This window comes from Microtus oregoni, unplaced genomic scaffold, assembly GCF_018167655.1.
Source record: "Microtus oregoni isolate MIOR12 unplaced genomic scaffold, Mior012 000139F_ref0000186, whole genome shotgun sequence".
Taxonomy (NCBI): Eukaryota; Metazoa; Chordata; class Mammalia; order Rodentia; family Cricetidae; genus Microtus; species Microtus oregoni.
Genome location: NW_024544789.1, coordinates 74,179 through 100,541, shown reverse-complemented (window position 1 = coordinate 100,541; position 26,363 = coordinate 74,179). Strand labels below are relative to the sequence as shown.

Below are 26,363 nucleotides of genomic sequence, written 5' to 3'. Positions count from 1 at the left end.
AGAAAGAGAATGGGTGTTATAATTCACAGCAGTCAATGAATCATTGTGTGGGTGATACTTATACTCAGCTGTCACTTAGCTAAATGCACACAGATAAATTAACCTCTGTAATCTTATCTCCTGATTAAAATATACAAGGTGAAAATTCTAATGGTTGGTGCTGGAGAGAAGATGCAGCAATTAAAAGCACTGGCTACTCTTCCAGAGGGCCCAGGTTTAGTTTGCACCACCCACATGGCAGCTCACAGCTTTCCCTAACTCAAATCCCAGGAGCTCCAATGACCTCTCCTGACCTCTATGGGAATGAGGAAGAGACACATAGCGCACAGACGTACATGCAGGAAAAACACAATTTTTGTTCTCCCACTTTCTCAAATTTTCTCAAATGATGATGATCGGGAACATCACTGATTTCTCCATTAACGTGTTAATTCATTGTTGTGGCAAATCCCTGGTTTATTCCAGCTCAAAATTTCAAGACTTAGAGTTCACCAAGACAGGGGAAGCAGAATGAATAAGGCTGTTCATGGTACAATCTGTTTACATACTGGCAAGTAAGGGAGCAATGTGTGTGGCATGAAGGAACCAGGGATAGATCATCCAAATGGGGCCTACTTTTCCCAGACAGGCCCCTACCTAAGCAGTGCTGCCAGCTAGAGACCAAGTGTTTAAACTTTCGGGGGCCATTTCGGTCTCAATCAGGTAACTCATGTATAGCAAGCTTTTTCATCTTGGACATGGTATCCTCTATAGGCTGGTCTTGACTGACCCTCCTACTAGAGTCTACCCAGCAGCTGACACTACAGATACTGGATCACTACATTTCAAATTCCAAAACTGTACCTAAATAATGCTGTTTTGCAGTTTACAAGCTTCTTGGTATTCCCCCCCACCCCTTGTGTTTCATGAGTCTAGGAGTTGATTCTTCCTTCTACTCTGCTAAAGCAAGGCCTTGTTTCTGCTGCTAGTTGGCCTGCAAGCATTCAAGTCATTCTCCTGTCTCCACGTTCTCTATATAGATATAGATGTTGGGATGATAGAATTTTTTTATGCTCTAGGGATCCAATTTGGATCATCAGGTTTTCATGTCTGGCACCCTTACCCTCCAAGCTACCTCCCCAGTCCCATTTTACCAATAAACATACTTTGTAAACAAGGATTAAGAGAGGAATGGGCCAGGCACACACCTTTAATCCCAGCACTCAGGGAGTAGAGGAAAGCAATGTTTGAATTTGAGGTCACAGAGCAAGTTCCAGGACATCCAGGGCTACCCAGAGAAACCCTATCTCGAAAAACAAATAAAAGGTCTTTTATTGTACGGAGTTAGATCAGGATGGGCCAAAACTTGTGCTCTTCCTTCGACTTCCAAACACCGGGGTTATAAGTGTTTATTATCATACCTGGCTATACTTTTAAGACAGTAAAATAAATGTCAAAAAACAAAAAAAGGCTTCAGTATAGCTGCTGTTATAGAAAACTTCAGTCTAACTTAGGTATAAGGTTGCATAAATTAAATGACTCCTGAAAACCATCTTGACTGAGTAAAAATACAGTACACTACTGGGGCCAGGGATCATTAGGAAAAGACCTAACCTGTGTTCAACCCCCAGAACGCATGTGCAAGGTGCATCCACATGTGCAATGTGTCAAGTTCTCCCTGCCTCACAAAAACTCTACTGCAATTGCAAACAATAACAGGCATTGGAATACAGAAAAAACCAGAAACAAAAACTCACTACCCTTATCATCTTGCATGGAGCAAAGAAACAGGTAGTTTTAGTCCCCACTTTGTGCTATGGATTAAACCCAAGACCTCAATAGGTAATCAACAGTGAACTATCTCCCACCCCACAAGCAAATCTTTAAACATCTAATCAAATGCAGATCAAGGGACCATGAATACATAATGCTTCAACACATACTCTCACTCAATCTCTCTTCCCTGTACTCCTCTAGATCTTGCCATCTGAACAATTCCCAGTATTGCCTAAATCACTCTGGCACCTCAAAGATAACATTGTTGCCCTTTACTAACTAATATCCCAATGAACTGCATTTTATGCTGATTTTAGCTCATTTCTCAAAGAAACTCCTTAAATATAAACAATCACTAACTGAAAGCAATTTTCACACAACTAAAAATGCCAACTGCTCAAAAATTTCCAAGAATCTGAGTAACAGAAGGTACTATCATGTGCTGTCCACATCTAGCCTTTTAGATAACAATTTTCTACCACTAATAGTTTATTTACTCCACATCCAAGTAAGTCTTCCATTCCACAAACAACAATCTCCTGAGAAAACAGTATCTAATCACAAATATACAATATGCCAAGTTTTGATAACGCAGTCACGCAATCTCTTGAAATTTAAAGAAAAAAATTTATTGAAGATCTGAAAAAGAACTCCTACAAGATTGACTTTTCCATAAAACTGTAGCTACACGATGCATTGCGTCTATCATGTTAAAACGTGCATTAGACACAAATACAAAAACCATGAAACAAGCCACCATTCTTTAACAATTAAGCAAAGATAAAATGCCTAAGGAACAACATGGATGACTTGCAAAGGATGGGCTCTTTAGGCACCATTTAAAAAAAAAAAAGCACAGATGGATGAGTGTTCAGTTATATACACTGAAGTGAACCTTTGGCACTAGGAATCAGAGCATTTTGTCATAGAGCATTAACACATATAAAAGTGCGTAGTGTCAAAGGAACAGAACCACCAGCATTCAAAAGCAGCTTTATCAACTAAGCAATAAAACACTCTACAGCATGTCCCTCTGCTGTCCATCACTGAATACACTGGTAGAAACTTTGAAATGAAAAAAAGAAAGGAAAAAGGAGCAGTGACTCCTTTTATTTTCTCTGTTTAAAATCAAACAGAAAACAAACATCAATTCTGTTATACACTAACGCGTCTTCAAAGTACATCATTTGTACAAGAGAAGGACTAAGAACCAAACTGTTTACAGAGATCCAAGCACAAGCGGGAGAGGGCACGCCCCTCACACAGCTTTCCGATGGTACTCAGGAGGAGCCACTTCATAATCACTGGCACTGAACAAGGTTGCAGAATTCTTTGCCAGGTACCTAAAAAAGAAAAACGTTAACTCACTGTAAAAATGGCAAAAGTTATATTGATACTAACTATATAGTGACACATAGATCACTGACCACATGACTGCAATTCAAACCAGTTAGAAAACAGACAAAGATGCATTATTGACAAGTTACTCTCTTCTACACAAGGAATAACCTATGGGATCTGCAAAACAGCTATCCTGTTATACAGCAGCACTACCCTTAAAACAATAATACTTGTTTTCTTTAGCTTTTTCCAGACTGTTCAATTCCACACATGGAAGTCTACAAACACATTTCACGCCCACACCTGACATAAAGGATGTGAAATAGGAGTGCATTTCTGTATTATCAAAGAAATTGGGAGTCTGGAGAAAATATTCACCACTGTTAGAAAAAGGGCTATAAATAATAAACTCTAACCTTTCCCAAGTCCAAAAAGTAATCCACAGTAACTACGACCAATATTATGAAAAGTCCAGTCTTCTTCAAATTCAATGTTGTTCTCCAAACAAGAATCAGAACACCACCTGCCACTACAGCTGATTTCTTCTTCAATTCAGTATTTAGAGCAACCTATCATTTTCAAAATCTGCTTGGTTTTAAGTTCTTCCCTATAATGCCATCCAACATTATAAGCTAGACTGCCTCTTCCCATTTCTTCAATCTCTTAAACTTAACCATGACAAAAAGATGTTTACTGTTAACTTATATTTGTATTATATGACATTATTCGAGACAGGTCTCAATATAGATCATTCTGGCCTCAAACTTTAAAAAAAATTCTTCAAACTCAATTTTGACAGGTGTAAGACATCAGCCTAACATTGACATTATTGCTATTTCTCATTATTTATCCCCTTAACAGTTTATCTTTCTACTCTCTAATACATGTATGTGACTGTAAATCTACAAAATTAACCTATGATATTTTCACTGTCTTAATAGCTTGGAGATTTAATCACTCCATCATTTCCCATACATCACCTACGTGGCTGCTCTCCATCATCTGTGTAATTCCTATATAAGCTGTTTATATTGTTCTAGTGCCTTACTGACATCTGTAAAAATAAACTACTTATTTTTAGTGATTATGTCAATATCTCTTTTCATACATTAATTTTAAGTAACCATTCCAACTGTTTGATTTCAATTAAACTTACTTGAGGAAATCATGTAGATAGTTCAGTAATAAAGCAAGGCTTTTCTCATCTAGAGGTGTATAGGCCAACATTGCTCCAATTCGCACTATTTAACAAAAGAATTGAGTTAAAGTTATATTCAAAGGCAGCACTGTAACCATACATGTTAACTATGTAAGAAGTAAATGAGCTGTCACAGATTTCATAAACCTAAATGATTTTATGTGTAAGCATAGGTGCGTGTGCGTGTGTGACCGTGTCCTACAAGCTAAGGACAGCAAGAAATACCACCCACTGGACTGGGGTTCACTAAGTAAGTCAGGGAAGTCAGTGAGAACCCAAGACACATCCATCTCTCCAAAAGTGTCCACACTATAATACTCAGCTTTTTATGTGGGTTTGTTGGGGGAGGGGGGAGTTCCCTCACACCTGTATTTTATGCATTGAGCTCCATCCAGTCTTGCTAATAATTTATCAAAATTCTTTTTCAAAAAAAATTTGCTATTTAAACTTTTTTAAATAAAATTTTAAAGAAAAATTCAAACTGAAAGTTATGTTTTGTTATTTTACCTCTCAGTCATTTAGTAAAGACCAAAATTTAAATCAAATTATTAAAGGCCTAAAGGGGGGGGGGGGAAATAAAGCCATGTTTCTTAAAGTCTTCTTACCAAATAATCTCAGTAAGTGTGGCGCTCCATACACCTGGGACATGGGTGCATCAGGATGATCTGCAAGAATCTCAGCATACTGTGGTCTCTCAAATTTGTAGAGCAGCTGAGTGCCCAGCATTACATTGAAGTACTCCTTTATCCCTGCTACAACCTCATTGACGGCATACTCCCTGATAAAATAACAAAATCATTACTTTCAAAATATTTCCTTTCAGGAGAGGACATAAATGTTAAACTATAGCGAAGACATTTTTGGTGTAGGAGTTCCTTCTGTTTGTGTGTTGCTTTCATTAATGAATAAACTGCCTTAGCCTAGCTGATAGGGCAGAACTTAGGTAGGCGGAGAAGACAGAACTGAATTCTGGGAGGAAGAAAGCAGTCAGAGAGACTCAGCCGGAGGTAGATGTGCTGAAACTTTTCTGGTAGGCCATGACCTTGTGGTGATACACAGATTGATAGAAATGGGTTAAACTATTATGTAAGAGTTAGCCAATAAGAAAGTAGAGCTAATGGCCAAGCAGTGTTTAAATTAATACAGTTTTGTGTGGTTATTTAGGGTGTAAGCTATCTGGGCGCCCGGGACAAACAAGGGGCCCCGCTTCTTGCAACTCATTTTAAACTAGTAAAACCAATTTCAAATTATGTAATAAGGAACTTGGAAAACTACAGTACTGCCAAAATAAGAAAGTATTTATGCTTTCAAAGTAGCAAAAAATTTAATGACTGTAAGTACCTACAGTATAGTTTCAATTATATCTAAACAGTACATAAGTACTTTGTGCATAGTCAAAAGGGTTTATTCTTACTTATTATCTGTATTTCCTCGAGATTTCTTATAATTTGCATAATCCTCCAAAATGGAATCCACATTCTTCTTAGCAGGAAGATAAAAAAGCTAGGGAAAAAAAATGTGAACACACTGTTTATTACATTCCTTCCCACAATGTTAAGCAGAAAAGAAGGCGGAGTTAGAGAGACACCACCAACTAACCACAGGAGACAAGACGCTCAGAACCTTACCGGTAAACCACAAGCCTAGTGGTAAAACACAAAATAATAGAAATGGGTTAATTTAAGATGTAACAATTAGTTAACAAGAAGTCTGAGCTAACTGGCCAAGGATTATTGTAATTAATATAGTTTTTATGTGATTATTTTGGGTCTGGGTGGCAAGGAATGAACAAGTAGTCCCCACCTACAATGGTTCATTTAAAGAGTGGGCTTTTCAAGCTGGGCAGTGGTGGCACACGCCTTTAATCCCAGCACTCGGGAGGCAGAGGCAGGCAGATCTCTGTGAGTTGGAGGCCATCCTGGTCTACAAGAGCTAGGACAGGCTCCAAAGCCACAGTGAAACCCTGTCTCAAAAAACCAAAGAATGGGCTTGGCATACCTACTTTTTAATTGCTACTAACATTTCTGTACACAACCCATCATTCATGCTCTATAAACCCCAAAACTTCACTGGTTTGCCAAGCTGGCCAGCTGTTGGGATCCATTCTATCTAACATGGTCAATTTGTCTGTGTCTTCTTGGGGAGAAAATTATACAACATCCTACAAATGGGTAACTAAACCTAGGACCTTATTTTACATTCAGGATCAATTGCCAGTAAAGCTATATACTTTCTAGTATACTCTATTATCAGAACATGTATAAATAAATGCTCCATTGTCAGCAACACTAAGATTGAAATGCCTGTCTCTGCCTATTAGCTTTCTAGAAGAGGTTGCTCCTGCAACCTCCGTCTTTCTTAATCATCATAAACTAATAGAGTTTTTAAAAACTGGAGAGATGGCTCAGCAATTAAGAGCATCAGGGGACCTAGGTTCAATTCCCAGCACCCTAGATGGTGTCTCGCCATCAGGGACTCCAGTTCCAGGAGATACAGTGCCCTCTTCTGACCTCCACAGGCACTGCACACAGGCCATGCCATGTAGACATAGAGGCAAAAAAAAGAAAATTCATAAAATTATATTAAAATATTTCAATCATATAACTTCAAGTATTTGCTGAATGGGCACACTTGTAATCCCCACACTTGGGAGGCAGAGGCAGGTAGATCTCAATGAGGTCGAGGCCAACCTGGTCTACAAAGTGAATTCAAAGATAGCCAGGGCTGTTACATAGAGAAACCCTGTCTCAAAAAGAGACAAAAAACAACCCCTCCCTGCAAAAAACCTTTAAGCTTTTTTTTCTTTTTGTCAAATACACATAACTACAACCCGTATCATTCTCAAGTTACCTGCTTTTGTCTGGTGATCAAGTCCCAGTCATCAACAAGCCATGGTTTCAGCTCTTCCGGAATCTTTACTTTAACTTCCACTCTGTTCATGAATGTTTCTTCCTAAATAGAAAAACAGAGGGTATTACTAACTTTCCTTGCTTAATTAACTTCTCTTGACCTTCAGACACCAGGCATACACCAATTCCTTGAGGTAGTCACTCATAAAGAAGGAACTGTCACTAAAAAAAACCAATACATGAAATCATAAAGCCAGTAGAATAGAATATATTCTTGAGTCATAATGGCCCTTCCTGCATTTTCTCCTCTTATGAAAAATGAAGTATCCTGAACTGATACAACTTAACACCTTCATATTTACTGTTGATTACCAAATGATTACTGCAAAACATGGCTTTCTTTCCTTTTCTTCCTATCCTCAATCTTTAACTCTCGAGACATGGACTTACTACGCAGCTCTAGCAGTCCTGGAACTCACTACATAGACCAGGTTGACCTCAAGAACAAAAATCTGCCTGTCTCTGCCTCCCAAGGGCTGGGATTAAAGGCTTGCACCACCATGTGCAACTAACATGGCTACCGTTAAAGACACTTTTTAGTTACTTCTAGACCCAGGACCTGCCTACATACTTTGGTAGCATATTTCAGTAACCCCAGCAATTCAAATCTGAGGCATGAGGCTCTGAAGTCCCAAAGCTAGCCAAAGCCATACAGCAAAATCCCATCTTAACCACAGGGGAAGGGAAAGTAGAGGAAAAGGATCATCAGTTTTTAGACTAAGCTGCCAGAAAAAAATAAAATAGAAAACTCACATTTTCAACTGTAGGATCTACCCGGGCTCTCTTCTTCCTAGGAGGCTGAGGTGTCTCACTGGTACTGCCACCATCTCCATTTCCAGGTGCTACAAAATGTGTATGGGAGGTAGGGATGGTATTGGTTTTAACTAAAATTCTTCCTGGTAAAGAATATCTTAAGTTCTCATTTTCCCCATTACAGATGTTTCATAAATCCAAGCTAAAGAATGTTTCTACCAAAAAAACTTATCACATCATTTCAGAAGGACTTAGTAATGTCATGTATTTAAAATGCTAGTTTACTAGGAAAATCATTAAGACTAAATTAAAGCAAGTGGGTGAAAACAACATCTTAAGGAGACCGAAAGATGAGAATCACTTATCTATACAACACTGCTGAAAGACCTCTATTTGAGGTCAATAAACCACATATTTATTAAATGTCAGTTTAAACCAGTGAACTCACAAGCTCACTGATATAAGAATACATCAATTAAGAAAGTTTATACTCTTACTTTTCTGCTTGTTCTTCTTTGTTTTCCTGTAAAGAGAAGAAAATAAAAATTACTCCTAGAAAAACTGTTCCAGTTCTTATGTAAGTAAATTCAGAGAAAATGCCCACCAAAATTGTCTATGACTATATGTTTGCTTCCCAAAATATTTACCTTGGTTGTAGTTTTTTATTTATTATTATTATTATTATTATTATTATTATTATTATTATTATTATTATTTGAGACAAGATTTCATTATGGAGTTCTAGCCGTCTTGGAACTCACTATGTAGACCAAGCTATCCTCAAACTCAGAGATCCATCTGGCCTCTGTGGGAACCTGCACTTTGAAACACCCAACACATACACATCAGCTTAAAAATCATAAAAATTTAACAACAAAAAAGGCTGGGTATGGTGGTTCATACCTTTAATCCCAACACTGGGGAGGCAGAGGCGGGCAGATCTTTTAAGTATGAAACTCTTTTAAAAAAAAAAAAACAACAAGCCGGGCGATGGTGGCGCACGCCTTTAATCCCAGCACTTGGGAGGCAGAGGCAGGCGGATCTCTGTGAGTTCGAGACCAGCCTGGTCTACAGAGCTAGTTCCAGGACAGGCTCCAAAGCCATAGAGAAACCCTGTCTCAAAAAACCAAAAAGACAAAACAAACAAAAAAATCTGGCCAACCTAAGTTTTCCTTTACTTCAAAAGGTTGAAGGTTTATAATTGGAAAGACCTGGGAGATAGTATTTCCAAGTCCCATTCAATCAAAAACTTTACTTGTACACGCATGCCAATGATTCACAGGAACAACAACAAAAAACAGATCTTATACTTTAGACACATGCAAGTTAGCTCCTCAAAGTGTACAGAAGGATTCATAAAATAAATTGCTTGTGTTCTGCCTGCATTCTAATTCTAAAACTACATATAGTCAAAATATGAACTGCTAAAAATTCTATTTTAGGAGGCTGGAGACTTGTCTCAGTTATTAAGAACACTAGCTGCTTTTCCAGAGAATATGGGTTCTAAAGTCAGCTCCCACATGATGGCTAACATGTCTGTTAATTCCAACTCTAGGAAATCCCTTCTGACCTTTATGGGTGCCAGGCATCCAACCATGTGATACACAGACATAAATGCAGGCAAAACACTCAAACACAACACTTAAAAAAAATGAATCCTTTAAAACAACAACAAAGTAAGAAAAAGAACCTACAAGGGAAGCAGGATACAAGAACTCAAACTAAAATTTAATGGAAACCCACTACATTTATTAATAGAGTTAAAAAATATATATGTAAGCTTTAAAAAAAAAAAAGGCTAGGCATGCTGGTGTACCTACCCCCCTTCAATCCCAGCACTCAGGAGGCAGAGAGGCAGGCAGATCTCTGTGAATTTGAGGCCAGCCTAATCTACATATCCAATTTCAGTACAGCCAGATCTATATAGTAAGACTCTGCCTCAAAAATCATATTTGAAAGACAGTGTTCTACCCTGCATGGATGAACACTATTGTTTCCAAAAATCTGCCGGAGTACAACAGTGATGACTGTTAGGAGAAATAATTTTCTGATTGGATTTGAAGACTGTTCAATAGGAGGGAATTCATGTCTGGTTTTGTGACATGGTCAAAAGCCCATGCTAGCGAGTCTACAGGAGTCAGAGGTTCTACAAAGAAGTCTATTATTGTTTTGCTAGATGGCTGTTATCAAACTACCTTGTAGATAATTCTACTCAAAGATTAGTGCTGCTCTCAACCTTGGCCAGAGAAGCTCCTTCTGCAGACTTATAACTTAGCAAAGTGCTCAGAACATGACTATGAATGCTCATCCATAACTGGGACATCTGTATCGTTCCACCTTCCTCCACTCAATTTCAGGGAACAGAGCATAAGAGGATGTAAGAATAAGTATAAAGCAGGAGGATAGGGAAAGAGTGTTTTCTTCTGTGACATGCTGTCTTCTAGATACAACATAACCTGTTGCACTCAAACTCATATTAGCTGGAGTTACTTGCACAAGCCAACATTCTAACTCATGAGGAGCTACTGACAGTTTATGGGTGCTGGGGAAAAGCAAGTAATTTTTCTTTAAAGGTATGTATGGTAGGTGGTCCATGCTCCAGTGAACAGCCCTACCTACACCCATGAACATAAAGCTAGCAGTAACTACACTCATTAGTTTTAAAAAGGACATGGACATGACAAGAGCCCTCTTGGAAAGGGGGGTGGATAGATCAAATACATTATACACATGTATGAAATCTCTAGTCCAAAGCACTATAATAGCCAACTCCTTTTAGAAGTCTCCTTCCTGATATAAGGAAATGTTTTTCTACTTCTTAATAAGCCTTGGTTATGAGCCGGCAGTGGTGGCATACACTTTTAATCTTAGCACTCGGGAAGCAGAGGTAAATGATCTCAGTGAGTTTGAGGCCAGTCTGGTCCTCAAAGCATGTCCCAGGACAGTCAGGACTGATACAGAGAGAAACTATCTCGAAAAAACAAAAACAGAACAACAAACAAAGGCCTTGGTTACTTACCCTTCAGATAATAGTTATAATCTTTAAGACCATGTATAAGGTCATTATTTCTACAGTCGCTTCAGGTACATAACCTTTTAGGGACACAGTCCGAGTAAATGACTTTAAAACTATGGGCTAGCTGCCAAGAAGCCTTGCAATCCAGAGTTTACAAATTATACTTTTTCCCCTTTATTCTCATTTTATATTTAGCACTACTGAAAGTAACATTTGCCAAAATAATTATCTCAAAATGTGACTCCCTGACAATTCAAAACTACTTTTCTAACCTGTATGTGTATACGTGTAACTTCAAACTTGAGGGCTGAAAGAGCAATTATTGTTGCTGAAGTGCACACTCAATCTATTTTAATGTTGCACATATTTTAGTGCAAGGGAGGAGGCTAAGGAAAATCAAGTAACTAATGTGCATTTTAAATTACTTTTACAACCTGATACCCATTAGAAACAAAATACCCATTAGTATCATAAATCAATTGTAAATTTGAATTACATTTATAAGGCACTATTAACAAAGAACATCTTACACTTCAACATTTTTCTGCTGCAGACCAGATGTCTTCTTTCCTGGAGCAGCCCCTCTCATCTTGCCCTCTGCATATTGTTCCCTTCAAAAGCAATGTCAGAAAGTAATGAGAAACAGCAAACTGTGCCTACTTGATTCCATCTATAATCTATATTTAAACTGAATTTTCCAGTCAGACGTATAATGGCACACATCTTTAATCCCAGCACTCTGGAGACAGAAGCAGGTGGATCCTTGTGAGGTCGGGGCCAGCAAGGGCTTATACAGTGAGACCCTGACTCAGAAAAATTTAAAAAGCTTATCTGAGGGCTGGAGAGATAGCTCAGCTGTTAATAGAATTGGCTGCTCTTCCAGAGGTGCTGAGTTCAATTCCCAGCAACTAACTATATGGTGGATCATAGCCATCTAATGAGAGCTGGTGCCCTCTTTTGGCCTGCAGGCATACATGCAGGCAGAAAATTATATATAAAACAAAGAAATAAATCTTAAAAAAAAAAATAAAACACAACTTATCTGTTAGTATAAGTGAACCACCAGTGTTCCAAAATATCTATGTTGTACAGATTCATTTTATTAAAAAACTAAAATAAAATGAGTAAGACACACAGAAAGCCTGAAATTGGGGCTGGAGAGATCAAAGAGTACCTGGGTCCAATTCTCAGCACCCACGTGGCTGCTCAAAACCATAAATCAGGTCTGGGAAAGATGGCTTAGGGGGAGTACTTCTTGCTCTTGCAGAAGACCTGGGTTTGATTCCCAGAAGCTGCAAGATGGCCCACAACCATCCATAACTCCAGGAAATCTTACTCCCTCTTCAGGCCTCCTCACACATCAAGCACACGTGATACATATATATGTAATATATATTATACATATAATATGCATACACACATAAAAGGCAAAACACTCATATATAAAAAAATAAAACCAAAAATAACACTTAAAGTCTACAGAAATCAAAAGATTGAAGAAACTAAACATAGCCAGAAGGCTAGCCCAAGAGGTAAAAGGTAGGTGTTACCAAACCCACTGATTTGAGTTCAGTACCTGGACCCCACATGACAGAAGAACTGACCCCAACCTCCACAATCTCGTCATGGCATACCCATGCCCACGTAAATAACAAGAGGCAAAACAAAAATTTTGTTACTAAAATTAAAATCAATGTAGTACAAATTAGCATATGGTCTCGGAAATTGAAAATTCCAGTGTTGTGCCTGGTTGAGGAATTCACTAACAGTCCCGAAGTTTTCTTTTAATTTGACTCCATATAATTAGTTTTAATTTTTTAAATATTTTAGTTGTAAAATTCAAATGTAATAACTACTTACAGATAATTTTTCTGGGTCCTTTTCCCACAACCTATTTTCAGAATAAATATAATGGGAATATCTCTTCCTTTTCATTTTCCCATCAGTTAACTTCCATAGCCTCCAAGAAGATGTTAAACAAGATATTAAAAGTTTGCACCTACAATTCCAAAACTTTGTTTTTCAGAATTAATTTTTTTGTCTTTGTTTGGTTTTTTGTTTTTCAAGACAGGGTTTCTCTGTGACTTTGAAGTCTGTCCTGGAACTCGTTCTATAGATCAGGCTGGTCTCAAACTCACAGAGACCTGCCTGCTACTGTTTCCCAAGTGTTGGGATTAAAGGCATAAAACTAGTTTTTCTACTAAATTCTAAAGACAGACTCAGAAATGACAGGATATTACTTTTACCCAGAAAATATGTAGTTACTTGAAATCAAGCTTTAACACAGGAACTAACAAGTATCAAGAATCATTTTACTAAAAGTAGAGGAAGGTGTCAACATGATCTAATTCTGCTCATTCCATGTCTAAAAATATCAAAATTTATTTCCCAAAACAAACTTACTGATTGGCCTTTTGAAGCTCTCGCTGTTTTTGCAAATTGGTGTCCACATATTTGAGTACTCTGCTTTCTGGAACCCATTCATCCCAACTGAAAAAGACAAGTTAAAAAAACACTGAAATACATTTTAAATATAGTTTAGGTTCTCTTCCAATTAACTTTTAAAGATCTAAACAGCAAAATTTTGGAATTCCCTTGAAATAATGTGTTCTAATTTTTTTAACATCTATTTATTTGTATATGTGTGTGTACAAGTGTATGTTATAGGATGTGTGTGTGAGGGTGTCAGAAAAGAACTTTTAGGAGTCTGTTCTTTCACTGTATAGGTCCTAGAACTACAACTTGGTTCTTCACCCTTGAAGGCAAGTACTTTTTACCCAATGAACCATCTTGTCAGCCCTAGGGTTTTTTGTTTTCACTTTTTAAAAAATGAATTTCAAGTTGGCCTTGAATTCATGGTAATCCTCCTGCCTCAGTATCCCAAATTCTCTAACTACAGGCATGCACAAACCATGTTCAGCTTTTTATGAAATAATCTGATTAAGCTGGCAATGCAAATCTATTCCCAACTAAAAGAAAAATCTAAGCAAAGTGTGTTCTAGTAAGAAGCAGCATTCCAAATATAAACTATGTATGTGGATTATTCAAATTTGTTAATGGTCAAAGAATAAGTCACTAAGCCATTAGCTTTTCAGAATTACAGTACTATGTTAAGGTCCACAGCTCATAAATGCTAAAAGTGCACCAGGAGCACACGACAGTCTACCAATACTTACCACCTAGGTGACTAGATTAAGTTTGTACATTAAAGGCTTACAATGTTTTTTTTTTCTTCAGATAACTCACTGTTCACATTTATCTACTAAATGTAAGCATTCCAATTTCCTAGGTGATTAAAAAAAGCTTTCTAAAATCTCAGGTATCCGGTTTCTCACAAAACAAGCTTTTTATTGGTGTATATGGGAAAACAAAACTTTATTGTGGAATGTTGAACTTTTTGAGCAAACTAACTTTTGAATAAAATTAAGTCTTTCTCCTGCTGATGGAGCTCCATTAGTGACACAATCAGGTGTATTCTTGAGGCAATCTTTTATTTAATGATTTCCCACCTCTGACCTCTTATGGAGTATAGCCAAAAGGAAAATTAATAAATAAAAAACATTCCTCAACATGATTTCCTAAAGAAAACTTTAAAACATGCATTTACCTAGAGGTCAGAAGGGGGTGGTGTACTGAGGGAGCTCCTTCAGGAACAGGAAAAAGGGCTACAATATCCTCACGTGTCTTCAAAGATTTTTCAGAGCGCCTGGGCCTCACAGCACTTCTGATACAGACAGCATAGTACAAAGTAATCTCAGTAACTATGTGCAGAATTTAGCTTAAGCTTTATCAAGATTCATTTACAAATGGAATAGTCTAATGTCTGTGTCAACAAATTCCAGTAAGATTTTTGAAAATTTAGAAATATCTTAGTATCTACTGTGATTTTTGAAAAGTGTATTTAAACAAGTATCTAAGAGAAATCCAGTTTGAAATTGGAATTTTGTTATACCAATGTTTTAGAAGGTGTCCTACAGTAGGGCATAGTGGTGCACACCTTTAATCCCAGTGCAGGTAGATCTGAGTTCCAGGCCTGATGGTCTACATACCAAGCTCCAGACCAGCCAGGGATACATAGTAAGAAAAACCTTGTCTCTAAATAAGTATCCTACAGATTGCCTTTTCTTTTGGGGTGTGTCGGGAGGAATGGGAGGTACTGGAGACTGAGCGAGGGCTCCATGCATGCTGGCAAGAGAGCTCTACCATTGAAACTACATCCCTATCCATAAAGCTCTCTAAAAAAAAAAAAATCCATATCCCTATACTCCTTAAAGCTGCCTTTAACTGCTTTAAAACCTCAGAAATTCCCTCCCCTTCAGATACAAACCACATCTAAATTAGCACACTGAATAACCAATTACCAAATCACTCCAACAGCTTATTACCAAAGAGATGAAAATCCTTGCTGAAACTGAGAAAAACAAAATGGACAACCATCTTCGCTCTGAGGAATCTCTACTAGTAGACTAATAACTGAGAGCCGCTAGAATTTTTAAGTATACATCAAGCGTGTAACTTTCAGTATTTTTCAAAGTAGTTGTGACTAATCCCCAAAGTCAAATCCACAGACAAAATTGAATACACACATAATATACTTGACAGGCATTTTAAAAACATCCCTCTCAAATGGTTTTAAGTTTCTCTACAACTACACATGAGATTAAGCCTGTAATCTCAGCATTCAGGAGGCCAAAAGATTACTGCAACTTCCAGGATAGCCAAAACTACAAAACATGATCCAGTTTCAGAAAAGGAAAATGAAAACTCATTTCTAAATACTTCCTAAAGGCTAACATGGGCATGTTTAGCAAGTCAACTCTGTAAGACACCTATATCTTAATTTTCCTCATAAAAACCTGTAATGTCACTGGGCGGTGGTGGCACAAACCTTTGATTCCAGCACTCGGGGAGCAGAGGCAGGCAGATCTCTGAGTTCGAGGTTAGCCTGGTCTACATGAGCTAGTTCCAGGACAGACTCCAAAGCTACAGAAAAACACTGTCTCAAAAAAAAACAAAACAAATAAAACCTGTAATGTCTACTACTATCACCACTCCCCTATTTTCCCAAGAAAACAAGATTTAAATAAAACCATCACTTATTTCTGTCATGAAGTACAATCCAACAAAGGAAAAACTACTTTTTGAAAAAGTAAAACCAGAAAACCTGAGGCTTTGATTTTCAAAAATAACCTAACATACAGATATTGACCTATATCTGATTTTACACAAAATATCTGATATACAAGAAGACTGAAGCATAAAAGCCAAATGCACAGCTACTGAAGTAAATTCTAAGTTAAAGTATGCTAGGGAAGGGGAAGTAGGTCACTCCATGAATGTCTTGTGCTTTCCTTTCATAGTCTATATGGACTTTTAACTTTCCCATCCCTAATATGCATAAAGAAGACATACTACTTCCTGTAGGAAAGCGTCTATTACACATTTTATCTGGACATTAGCAAAATATTAACATGTAAAATATAAACCTCATAAACTAAAGATGAAATTCAGTTTTCAGTTCTGTTTTTAAACATGGATACTGTAGAAATCTAAAACATAAAAGTCTGTTTTCTAGATACTACAACCAACTTAAACTTATTCCTTATTATTATTATTATTACTTTGAGACAAGTTCTCATCACTACGTAGTTCTGGCTGGCCTGTTAGTGACCAGCCTGCCTCTGCCTGAGTGTTGAAATTAAAGCTATGCGCCAGCTCACCTAGTTTCCAATTTCTTAAATACAAGACTGGGATAATTCTGAAATATTGACAGTACCTACTGATCATTATTAAAAATACTTTATTCAATTATCAGAATATGCTTTCATGTATTTTGTATTGTAACCTTTCTACAATTATACTAAAGGAATAATTACAAGTTTGATATTTTTCACCTAAATTTGTTTCTGTTTGTAACAAACTGAATTAACTGGCTAGTCTTTTGGATATTTCAAAGAATTATATAAAGTTAGACCAAAATTATGGGGTTAGCAAACTTAACAGAAGAAAAAGAAAACCCTCCCTCTACATTAAAGTACCCATATCACAGCATTGTTCCCATTTAAAGAAGAACCAGACTCTGGGTCAAGTGAAACAAAGCATTAAGCATTAAAAGGTATCAAAAAGTAATTCCTAAATGGCTGACCCTTTGCAATGACATTCCTGAAGTACAAAAGATCAATAATAAAAATAACCGAAAACTTCCCCTGTTAAACCAGGTGTGATGGCACAGACCTTTAATCCCAGCACTTAGGAAGCAGAGGCAGGTGGATCTCTTTGAATTCAAGGCTAGTCCAGTCTACTAAACAGTCAAGGCAAGGCTACACAGAGAAATCCTGTCTCGAAAAGACGAAACAAATTCCCCTATTAAAAATAATAACGCAATTACAGGCAACAAAAGGGCTTAAATAATTTATTGGTGCTGTTGTTTGGGTCTCAAAGAAAACACTACTGAGAAAGCTGCAATGACCACTAGAAAATTAAATTCTAGAGTTTTCTATGCTAAGCCACATGAAACTACTTAGTTAACATGTTTCAGAATTTCACAAAATGGATTTATAAACTGTCATTTCATATTTTTCCTCCTTTCTCCTGTTCTATAACTAGTTTTGAGTTTAACTGCTTGAATAAGAACTATTAAGTCATTTGGCCTGTGCTCAGGCCAAAAATATTCAGGCCATCCTAAAACACGCCATAAAAAAGTATGCTGACCAACCACTCGTAATTCAACTAGAATAGTTGGTCAAGTGTAACCACTGGGCACTATAAAATAATATAAGAAAAATTCCCAAACATCAAGTACATATAATCTGGTCGAGTTCTCCCTAGTATAGTTTCATCATACTGAAGATGGCTCACTCTTGCTTTGATATATACATTATAACAGTAGACAAAATGCTTTTAAGGGTCTAATACTCACTTTTTGTTCCAACCACTGTAATGGATAAAGTATTTCACTTGTTTGTCCTTTATGGCAACCTTTACACACTGAAATAAAAAAGACAAAGTCTTTGGTATACACATAATCTTATCAAATTTGCATCCTAAAGACAGATGTGCTTTTTATTTAGTACTATAAAACTTTAATTAGAAAACTTTCAAGGACAGAGTTGTTGGGCAGTTTGATTCTATAACTCTAGTGCTGAGAATCCTTTTCTATAAAGTTACAAAACTTCAATTTAAAAATAAACACAAAACTAACAAACAGCACTGAAAGGAGGTCACTATAAATCAACAATCTAGGTCTGCTACCCAAGTTCAAGAAATGAAAGCTATTCTTAAGAGTTTTTTAAACTCTAGCTAAGAACTACATTTATTTCAAAAATACAATCTCATCAGTCTATTAAAAAAAAGACAGCATGCTGATTTTTTTTATTAGGTTTAAGAGCATAATTAGCCGGGCGGTGGTGGCGCATGCCTTTAATCTGAGCACAAGGAGGCAGAGGCAGGAGGATCTCTGAGTTCGAGGCCAGCCTGGTCTACAAGAGCTAGTTCCAGGACAGGCTCCAAAGCTACAGAGAAACCGTCTTGAAAAACAAAACAAAACAAAAAAATTAAAGAGCATTCTTAAAAGTAACCACACAAAACAAACTATTAGAGAAAAGTCCCCATGACAAGACTTTTTTGATTTCACTAGTCAACCAAACAATAATTTACTCTAATCATTATTTAAGAAATTGTTCACCAGAATATTATGCGCTAGAGAAAAACCAGTTCAGATGTTTGCCAAAAGTTCATACAACAATGAAAAACATACAAGATCAAAACCAAAAGGATTTAGTTACAAACAAACAGCTATACATTCAAAACATGAGCTGTGAACATCATTTTTAGTCAGAACTGGCTGGTACAAATATAAACTTAACAGAAATTTACACAGAAATCACTTTGAATCATTATGCTTTTTATACATGTGTATAGTGTGTATGAGTGTGTGTTGCTGCACTTTTGTTGGTTTTCTGTACTAGGTACTTAAACCAGCATCTTACTCATGGAAAGTATTTCTAGGCTTTGTCCCGTCTTGTTTACTACTTTGTGAGACAGAGTTTCACTAGGGCCATCCCTGAACTCCGTATCCCGAGTAATCCTTCTGTCTTGATTTCCCAACTAGCCTGCCTGGTTCATAGGCCTGTGTCACCCAGTATACAGTGTTTCTTTTTTTCTTGGTGGGAGTAGCACTGAGATCGAGTTCAGGGCTTTAATTATGGTAGGCAAGTATTCTACCATGTAACTAGCCAGCAGCCTTTGTGTTCAATTCTTAAATGCCTGTCCAGACACATTTTTAGTTCTAGCACTGAGGAGGTAGAGGCAGTTCCTCTCTGTGAGTTTAAGATCACCCCAGCATCTGTCTCAAAAGAAACATCTTCAAAAATAACAAGTGTCTGTAATCCCAGTCCTCAAGCAGTCAGAATAAGATTTGGAGACTAGACAAGCTATGGACTGAAGCTAAGGACAATCTGAGCTATACGGCAAGATCCTGTTTCAAAAAGTAAAGGGCTAGGGATGGAGTTTACTGATACAGCACTTTTCTAGCAAACAAAAGGCCCCCATTTTGAGCCCCAGCAGTGTTAAAGAGGATGGGACAACTTTTAATTTTCTATGCTGGGCTGGATATATCTCAGTGATAGGGAACATAGCTAGAATATTTAAATCCCTGGGATGAGCACCAGAATGATACCCCAAACTCAATTCTGCCAAAAGTCATTAGAAATAAAATAATAAAAATAATTTTAGACTATAAAGTAGACTGTCCAGGCATGGGGATGTAACTGCAGTGGTAGCTCTCTTCCAAACATATGTATGCTGTGTTAAATCCTGAGCACTGTAAATATTTTTAATTAAAATAAAAATAAATGTATTCTGCTGTTATCACTGGCTAGTTTTTTTCTTCTTCCTTTTGGTTTTTTTGTGATAGAGTTTCTGCATATAGCCATGGCTGTTCTGGAACTTGCTCTACAGACCAGGCTGGCCTCAAACTCAGAGATCCACCTGCCTATGCCTACCAACTGCTAGGATAAAATGTAGCACCACCAGGCATCTAAATTTAAAATCATAATGAAAAAAGAAAAACCCTTGTTCTTTCAGGGTTCAAATTTTACCATTCAAATTAACTAATAGCAGTTAAATATATACGACAACCAGAGAATGGTGGTGGGTCACATCTGTTTGAGACCTCAGCATAAAAGGGTAAGGAAGGAGGCTTACTGTTAGTTCAAAGCCAGCCTGAGCTAGTAAGAACTCTAGTCTCATAACCAGCAAACACAAAGAGAAACACACAGAGGGAAGTTAAATATCAATTGTTAAAGCTGAGTAAAAGGCTCAGTGAATAACAGTGCTTGCCATGCAAGCAGGACAACTCATGACCCCAGAACCCATATGATACTGGTGCTCCTACAATGAGATGGAAGGTGAAGAAGAAAAGAATCCCAGGAAATCTAAAGTTAGATAGAAGAGACTGTCTCAGGGACATCAAGAAGAGACTGGCACTCAAGGTTGTCCTCTGATCTCAATGCTCACAAGGTTTTACACAACGACGTGCAAATGCTTGCAAGTACACACCGTGCAGCTCTGGTGCTGTTTCCTGCTGCGGTATTTATCATAAAATGCTATTTGTTACAACCAAACAACCTTCATCTATCACTTTAATGCTATTTCCAACCAATAGGTCTTTACTGAGTTAGTTTAGAAAGGGAACTTTCTCCATCCACCAGCAAGCAAGCAGTAACAAACTCAAAATGAGAAAGATTTATGAACCTATGCAAAAATGAAATCTTTACATCTCCAGCAAGAAAGTACTATATATAATTTGATATTATAAAGTCGAATCTACCTAACATTTTGGCTACCTTCTCAAAAGAAAGCAGGTTCCATACCTTTGCTTCATAGAGAAGGGGCCCATGAAAGCACAGCACTCGCTCGCCTGTAGAAAGAGGGGGGAGGAAAAGAGTCAGGTTAATTTTGAGTCATTTGCCATACTGAAAGATGTGACTTCAAGAACCACTACACTTGATTATAAAAGTCCCAGCAAAATCAGGAAAAACAGGTAAAACTATTCATGAACACTTCAGAACAAACTTTACCATATCTTTAGTATCCAGGGTCAACAAGGTTCAAACTTAAATTTCTATTAAAATTATCAAATCACCTATGGGATAAAGTTTGGCTAGTTCACCTGTTCTAATCTGGAAATAGAATTATTTATTCATTTATTTATTTATTTGGGGTTTTTGAGACAGGATTTCTTTGTAGCTTTGGAGCATGTCCTCGAACTAGCTCTTGTAGACCAGGCTGGCCTCAAACTCACAGAGATCTGCCTACTTCTGCCTCCCAAATGCTGGGATTAAAGGTGTGCACCACTACTTGGGAATAGAATTTTTAAAGTGTTTTCTCTAAATTTAGTCACTTGACTGATTTCTGCTTCCTTTTACTGAGTATTACACATTAAAACTCCTGACCAAATACATAAGATGAATTTTTTCTAAGTTATCCTACCTATGTTTGTTCATTCCTTAGTATTCTGGAAGCTAGGCTATTTCAATGAAAAAAAAAAAAACCCACAGAACAATCCTAGCCCTGGGAATTTACTCCCAATGTTGACTCTACCATTGGCACTGGCAAATCCAAATAAAATCTGGGTAGAGTTAAGACTTTAAGACATCTGTGCTTATCAAACAAATTGGGTGGTGATTTCTGGACTCTTGACTTCACATAATGATAGTGGAAGTTTATCACACACATTATTTTCAGTCAACTTGCTTTCAACACATTCCAAGGTGACTGACGTATTCAAGAGGGTCAGTTATGTGTTTATAAAATTGTATCTTAATAGTCCTATGCTGGAAAAAAATGTTTTTTTAAATATATATGTATGTATGTATATGGACTGGAAGAGATGGCTCAGAGGTTAAAAGCACTGCCTGCTCTTCAGAAGGTCCTGAATTCAATTCCCAGCAACCACATGGTCACTCACAACATCTGTAATGAGATCTTTTCTTAAATATATATGTATGTATGTGTACATATAGTATATATGTATATATACATAAATTATAAGCCTGGCATGGTGGTACACATCTTTAATCCCAGTATTCTTGAGTTCAAGGCCAATACACCTACATAGGCCAGTCAAAGCTACATGGTGAGACCCTTTCTCTTAAATGTGGCGTATTTGCTGTGTGCCAAGCATTTCTACTAATAAGGGACACATAGGTTAAGAAATGTTTTTGTCTTTTTCTGTACTTATATTGTACTTTTCTTAAGCAGCTAAGAGAGCCAGCTTCTTGGGAGGGTTCACAGAGAAAGGAGGATCCAGACAGCAGAAACAAGCATGCAAAAGTGTAGTAATATATACATAGTTCAATACCCATGGAACTTAGAATGAACATGTACAACAAGTAGAAGGGAAACAGTGCTGATCTGTCCACCTCCTGGGATTCCAAGTTTACTATCATATCTAATGAGCCCAAGGCTTTGTGCATGCTATAAGCACTTTCCCAACTGAGCTACGTACATCTTTATCTCTGGATTGCTTTTTGAAATTATTATTACTTCTGAACTTCAGAGACCTCCATTGTTAGACTTCCAAAGTAAGATCCAGCAACCCTTGACATCAAGGTATCCCTAAAAACTCCTACTACTTAACTGTTAAAAGCATTACTAGACCTATGGCCAGCCTTGAATAAAGATGGAAAATTGATCTAACAGTCCAGGGGTAAAATCTAAATAAATGGGTAAAACATTCTGCTCTTAAACAGAAGCAGTAAGATCAGATCTGTGATTACTAATTTCATTCCAAGTACCCTTTAAGCTACTCTGAAATAATATACTTTTAAAAATTGGCTGCTTCAGCTAAAAACTATACTATGGCTCTATGAATCCAAATATATGCATATATTTATGTAAATATAAATATATAGCTGAAAAACTGCACTAAAGACTCTGACTCAAAAAATAAACGCATTTAGCTAGTGTAAATCAGGCTAATTAGTGAACAGAAAAATTCAATAACCGACAAATTCTAACTACATAGTTCTTCATCCTTAGATCCACTCTAGCCTCAAACTACAATGATCCTGCCCAGAGGCTGTCTTCTTACTAGCTTGTAGTTAAACGGCCCTCCATGAGACAGAAATAGTTCAATTCCCAGCACCCACACACAGCGGTTCACAACTCCAGTTCTGAGAATCCAAGGCCTTCTGGCTTCTGAGGGTACCAGGCCCATACATAGTGCATGCATGCAAGACACTCAATACACATAAAACATTGCACACCCGCGCGCGCACACACACACACACACACACAATGTAGTCACCACCTTTCACTATCACAATTCTATCAAGATTTCAAAATAATATCAACACTAAATATTTTCCTTCCAAGATGTTCTCTGAATTTTTATTACTTATTGTGGGGAGGGGAGTAGTTATATGCACACAAGACACTGTACATGTGGAGGTCTCAAGACAACTTGTGGGAGACAGTTCTCTATCTCCGTCATGTGAGCCCCTGGAATCAGGGTCAAGATGGTAGCTGGGCGGTGGTAAAGCACGCCTTTAATCCCAGCACTTGTTCAGGCAGAAGCAGACGGATCTCTGTGAGTTCAAGACAGAGGGATTTCCAGGGAAGGTTCCAAAGCTACAGAGAAACCGTCTCGAAAAACCAAAAATAACAGTCAAGGTGGGGACAGAACATCTTATATAGTCTTTTATACATAATTTTAAAAAGATGGTTATATAGTTTAGCTTGTATTTTTTCTCTGGACAGTGCCATCCTACTCTCTAACGCTGGAATTTTGGGTGTGTGTCACAACCAGTTACACCTGGAAACGGCAGCTCAGATGTAATGGTAAAGGCAGGGATTTACACAGCTTTCATAACCCAAGTCTTTGTTGTTCCTATTCTTCTCCAATTACACCAACACCTCTTTCTGGTTTGCCTTCATTCATCTCCTTACTTTATCAACTTCTCCTTTAGCCCTGGCTGTCTTGGAACTCTCAAAGTAGACAAGGAAAACCTTGAACTCAGAGATCTAACTGCCTCTGCCTCCAGAGTGCTTGGACTAACGGCGTTCTTTTTTAAAAATGCAAAAAGTCCTCGTGTTTGCCTCAGGAAGCACCGGGCGACAAAGCTATGACTCCAGCCCTCAAACTACTTTAGGTATCGAATTCTAGATAACATTAAGGGAACTTACAAGATACGGTAAACAAGATTTAGCTGAGGCACACTGAAGACCGAAGCAGGAGGATCAATATAACAGCCAGGGGTGCATATCAAGACTTGCCTCAAAAACAAAAAAAAACTTTCTAGAAAACACCTAGCAAAACAACGAAGGGCCACAATTTCTCAAAGTGGGAACAAAGTACTTAGAGTCCTCATCAAAAACCCTTGGAATACCGTTAAGTTGTTGTGTCTTTTTAATGTCTAGCACCTTAATGGTTAAACAACCCTAAAACAAGTTAGGCAGGCGTCTGAGCTGGGAATGTACGCAACAAGCACAAACGGCCATGACAATAAAAGGTTTAAAACGTTCCTCAACGCTTACAGTTTTACTTCCTTTAGTGCGCTATTAAACACCTCGGTAATTGAGTTACGAGAACTGAGTAACCGCTTCCCCCTGAAAGGACCGTTAAACTGCAACAATGTTCTCGATCAAAGCCAATTAATAAACATTAGCTTTCAAATCGCCATTAACAGACTACTACTGCAACCAGTCAAGCAACTTCTGGGTTTAAAGACGGCGACGAGGCCAAGGACCTCTCGCCGGACACTCCCTGCGGGAGAACGGAAATTGTTTTCCCGAGCAACTGCGTAGGAGAGCACCCAGGACACAGCAAAACGATGCCTTCAGGGCACAGCAAGCCTAGCCACCCGCTCGGGCGGCTTACGGTTTTTCCGTCCCCACCCATCACTCGGAGGCAAACGCAGGCCTCGGCCTGCGCGAGGTCTCGGTGCCAGGGGGCGCTGCACGGCCCGAAGCCGCACCAAGAAGCTGCGAGACGCCGGCAGCCATGATGGCGCGGCCATCTTGGCGCGGCCATTTTACAAACGCACTTCTCCCGCCGCGGGGCGCAAAGCCCACTCCCCGTCCTCCGGCGGCAGGGTTCCCCGAAATAGCCGAGAGAGCCCCGGGATTGGGGGGGGGGGGGCAGCAGCCTCGCCCCTCCAGCCCACGGTGGTGCAAGCGGCGCGGGGCAGCGCGGCAGCCCGGGGCGGAGGGGGGGACGACAACAACACGGGCTGCCGCTGCTCCCCTCCCCCACGCCACATCACTTCCTAACCGTCGCCATGGCTCGCCCGCCGGCCGCCTCCCCACAATAGCCTTCCCTGCTCAGAGACAAACAAACAAGCGCCGAGGTCTGGCCCCGCGCACGGGACTCCCGCGGCCCTGGCTGTGCCACAAAGCCCGGCCGCCGCCCGGCGCGCCGAGTCCGCCCTGCGCAGTGCGCCTTCCCTTCACAAAGCACAGCCCGCAGTGGCCCCAGGCCGCGAGCCCCGCCGCCCCCGACCCCCCAAACCTCAGCCGCCCCGACTCAGCCTCCCTCCCCGGCGCCGTTAGCTGCCTCGACCCAAAGCGGCACACTCACCCTCCTGGAATTTGGGCTTCGGGTCCTGCTTGGGCGCCATTTATAAGTGATTCGCCGCCTCCTCCTTCTCCCACCACCCCCGACTACCGCCCCCTACTCTCTACCCCACCCAACTTCGCGTCAGGAGCGCCGTCGGGAACAGCCAGCTCTACATCCTGGGCGCGATTTGCCAGAGCCGCCTGACCTCACAGCGCCGCGACCCTCGCCGCCGCCGCCTCAGCCAACGGCTGCCCGCCGCGCACGCAAGCCTGCGCCCGTGCCGCCCCCGAGGCACGCCGGGATTGGTAGTTCGGCCCCCAACGGACGCGAAGTCGGGTGGGGGAGGGGAAGGGAGACGCCTTCCCTCCCCACCCCCACCCCCCACCCCCGCTGGCCCTAGTCCCCCGAGGATCGCGATCCCCCAGAGGATTGTTAAAACCCACATTTGGTTTTCTGTCGGTGGAAAGGAGGTAAAAATAAGCAAATCACTGGCTGGCGATGAAAGGATGGAAAAGGCTCACGGACGGATGCTTATACGCAAGATGAGGAGGCCACGAAGATGAGGGGTGTTGAAGTGGCCACAGCATCACCAGCACTCTGCCTAAGGGAGCTTTGGAGGCCAGAGATGAAGCTAGAGGCGAGCGGGAAGGAATCCGCTCCAGAAGCTTCGGTGTTTAGAAAGCCGTGCGTTGTGTATTGGGTCGGTGCCCATGACCATTTGTAGATTCCAGCTTCTGACTTCTCACTTAGTCCCAGAGAAGGCAAACTTTGGTTGATGCCAAAATCAGGGTTCCGTACCCGACCTCGCTATACCCTTTCAGTCATCTTATT

The 26,363-nt window shown here is 39.3% G+C and overlaps 1 protein-coding gene across 4 annotated transcripts; it reads right to left on the bottom strand.

Annotated features, from left to right (window-relative positions):
* Window positions 1-2,362: 2,362 nt before the first annotated feature.
* On the bottom strand, window positions 2,363-25,701 carry Morf4l1 (mortality factor 4 like 1). Of its 4 annotated transcripts, XM_041646655.1 has the most exons (13): window positions 25,554-25,699; window positions 20,845-20,891; window positions 17,892-17,959; window positions 14,580-14,696; window positions 13,376-13,462; window positions 11,503-11,583; window positions 8,454-8,479; window positions 7,957-8,045; window positions 7,145-7,246; window positions 5,709-5,797; window positions 4,900-5,072; window positions 4,253-4,337; window positions 2,363-3,098 (listed from the first exon to the last, which is right to left on the bottom strand). In XM_041646655.1, the coding sequence occupies exons 1-13, from the start codon at window positions 25,591-25,593 to the stop codon at window positions 3,014-3,016; spliced, it is 1,089 nt and encodes a 362-aa protein (XP_041502589.1). In that variant the 5' UTR covers window positions 25,594-25,699; the 3' UTR covers window positions 2,363-3,013. The 4 variants fall into 4 exon arrangements, with proteins under 4 accessions (XP_041502589.1, XP_041502590.1, XP_041502591.1 ...); XM_041646656.1 differs by lacking the exon at window positions 11,503-11,583 and having other exon boundaries at window positions 25,554-25,701; XM_041646657.1 differs by lacking the exon at window positions 14,580-14,696 and having other exon boundaries at window positions 25,554-25,694.
* Window positions 25,702-26,363: the final 662 nt, after the last annotated feature.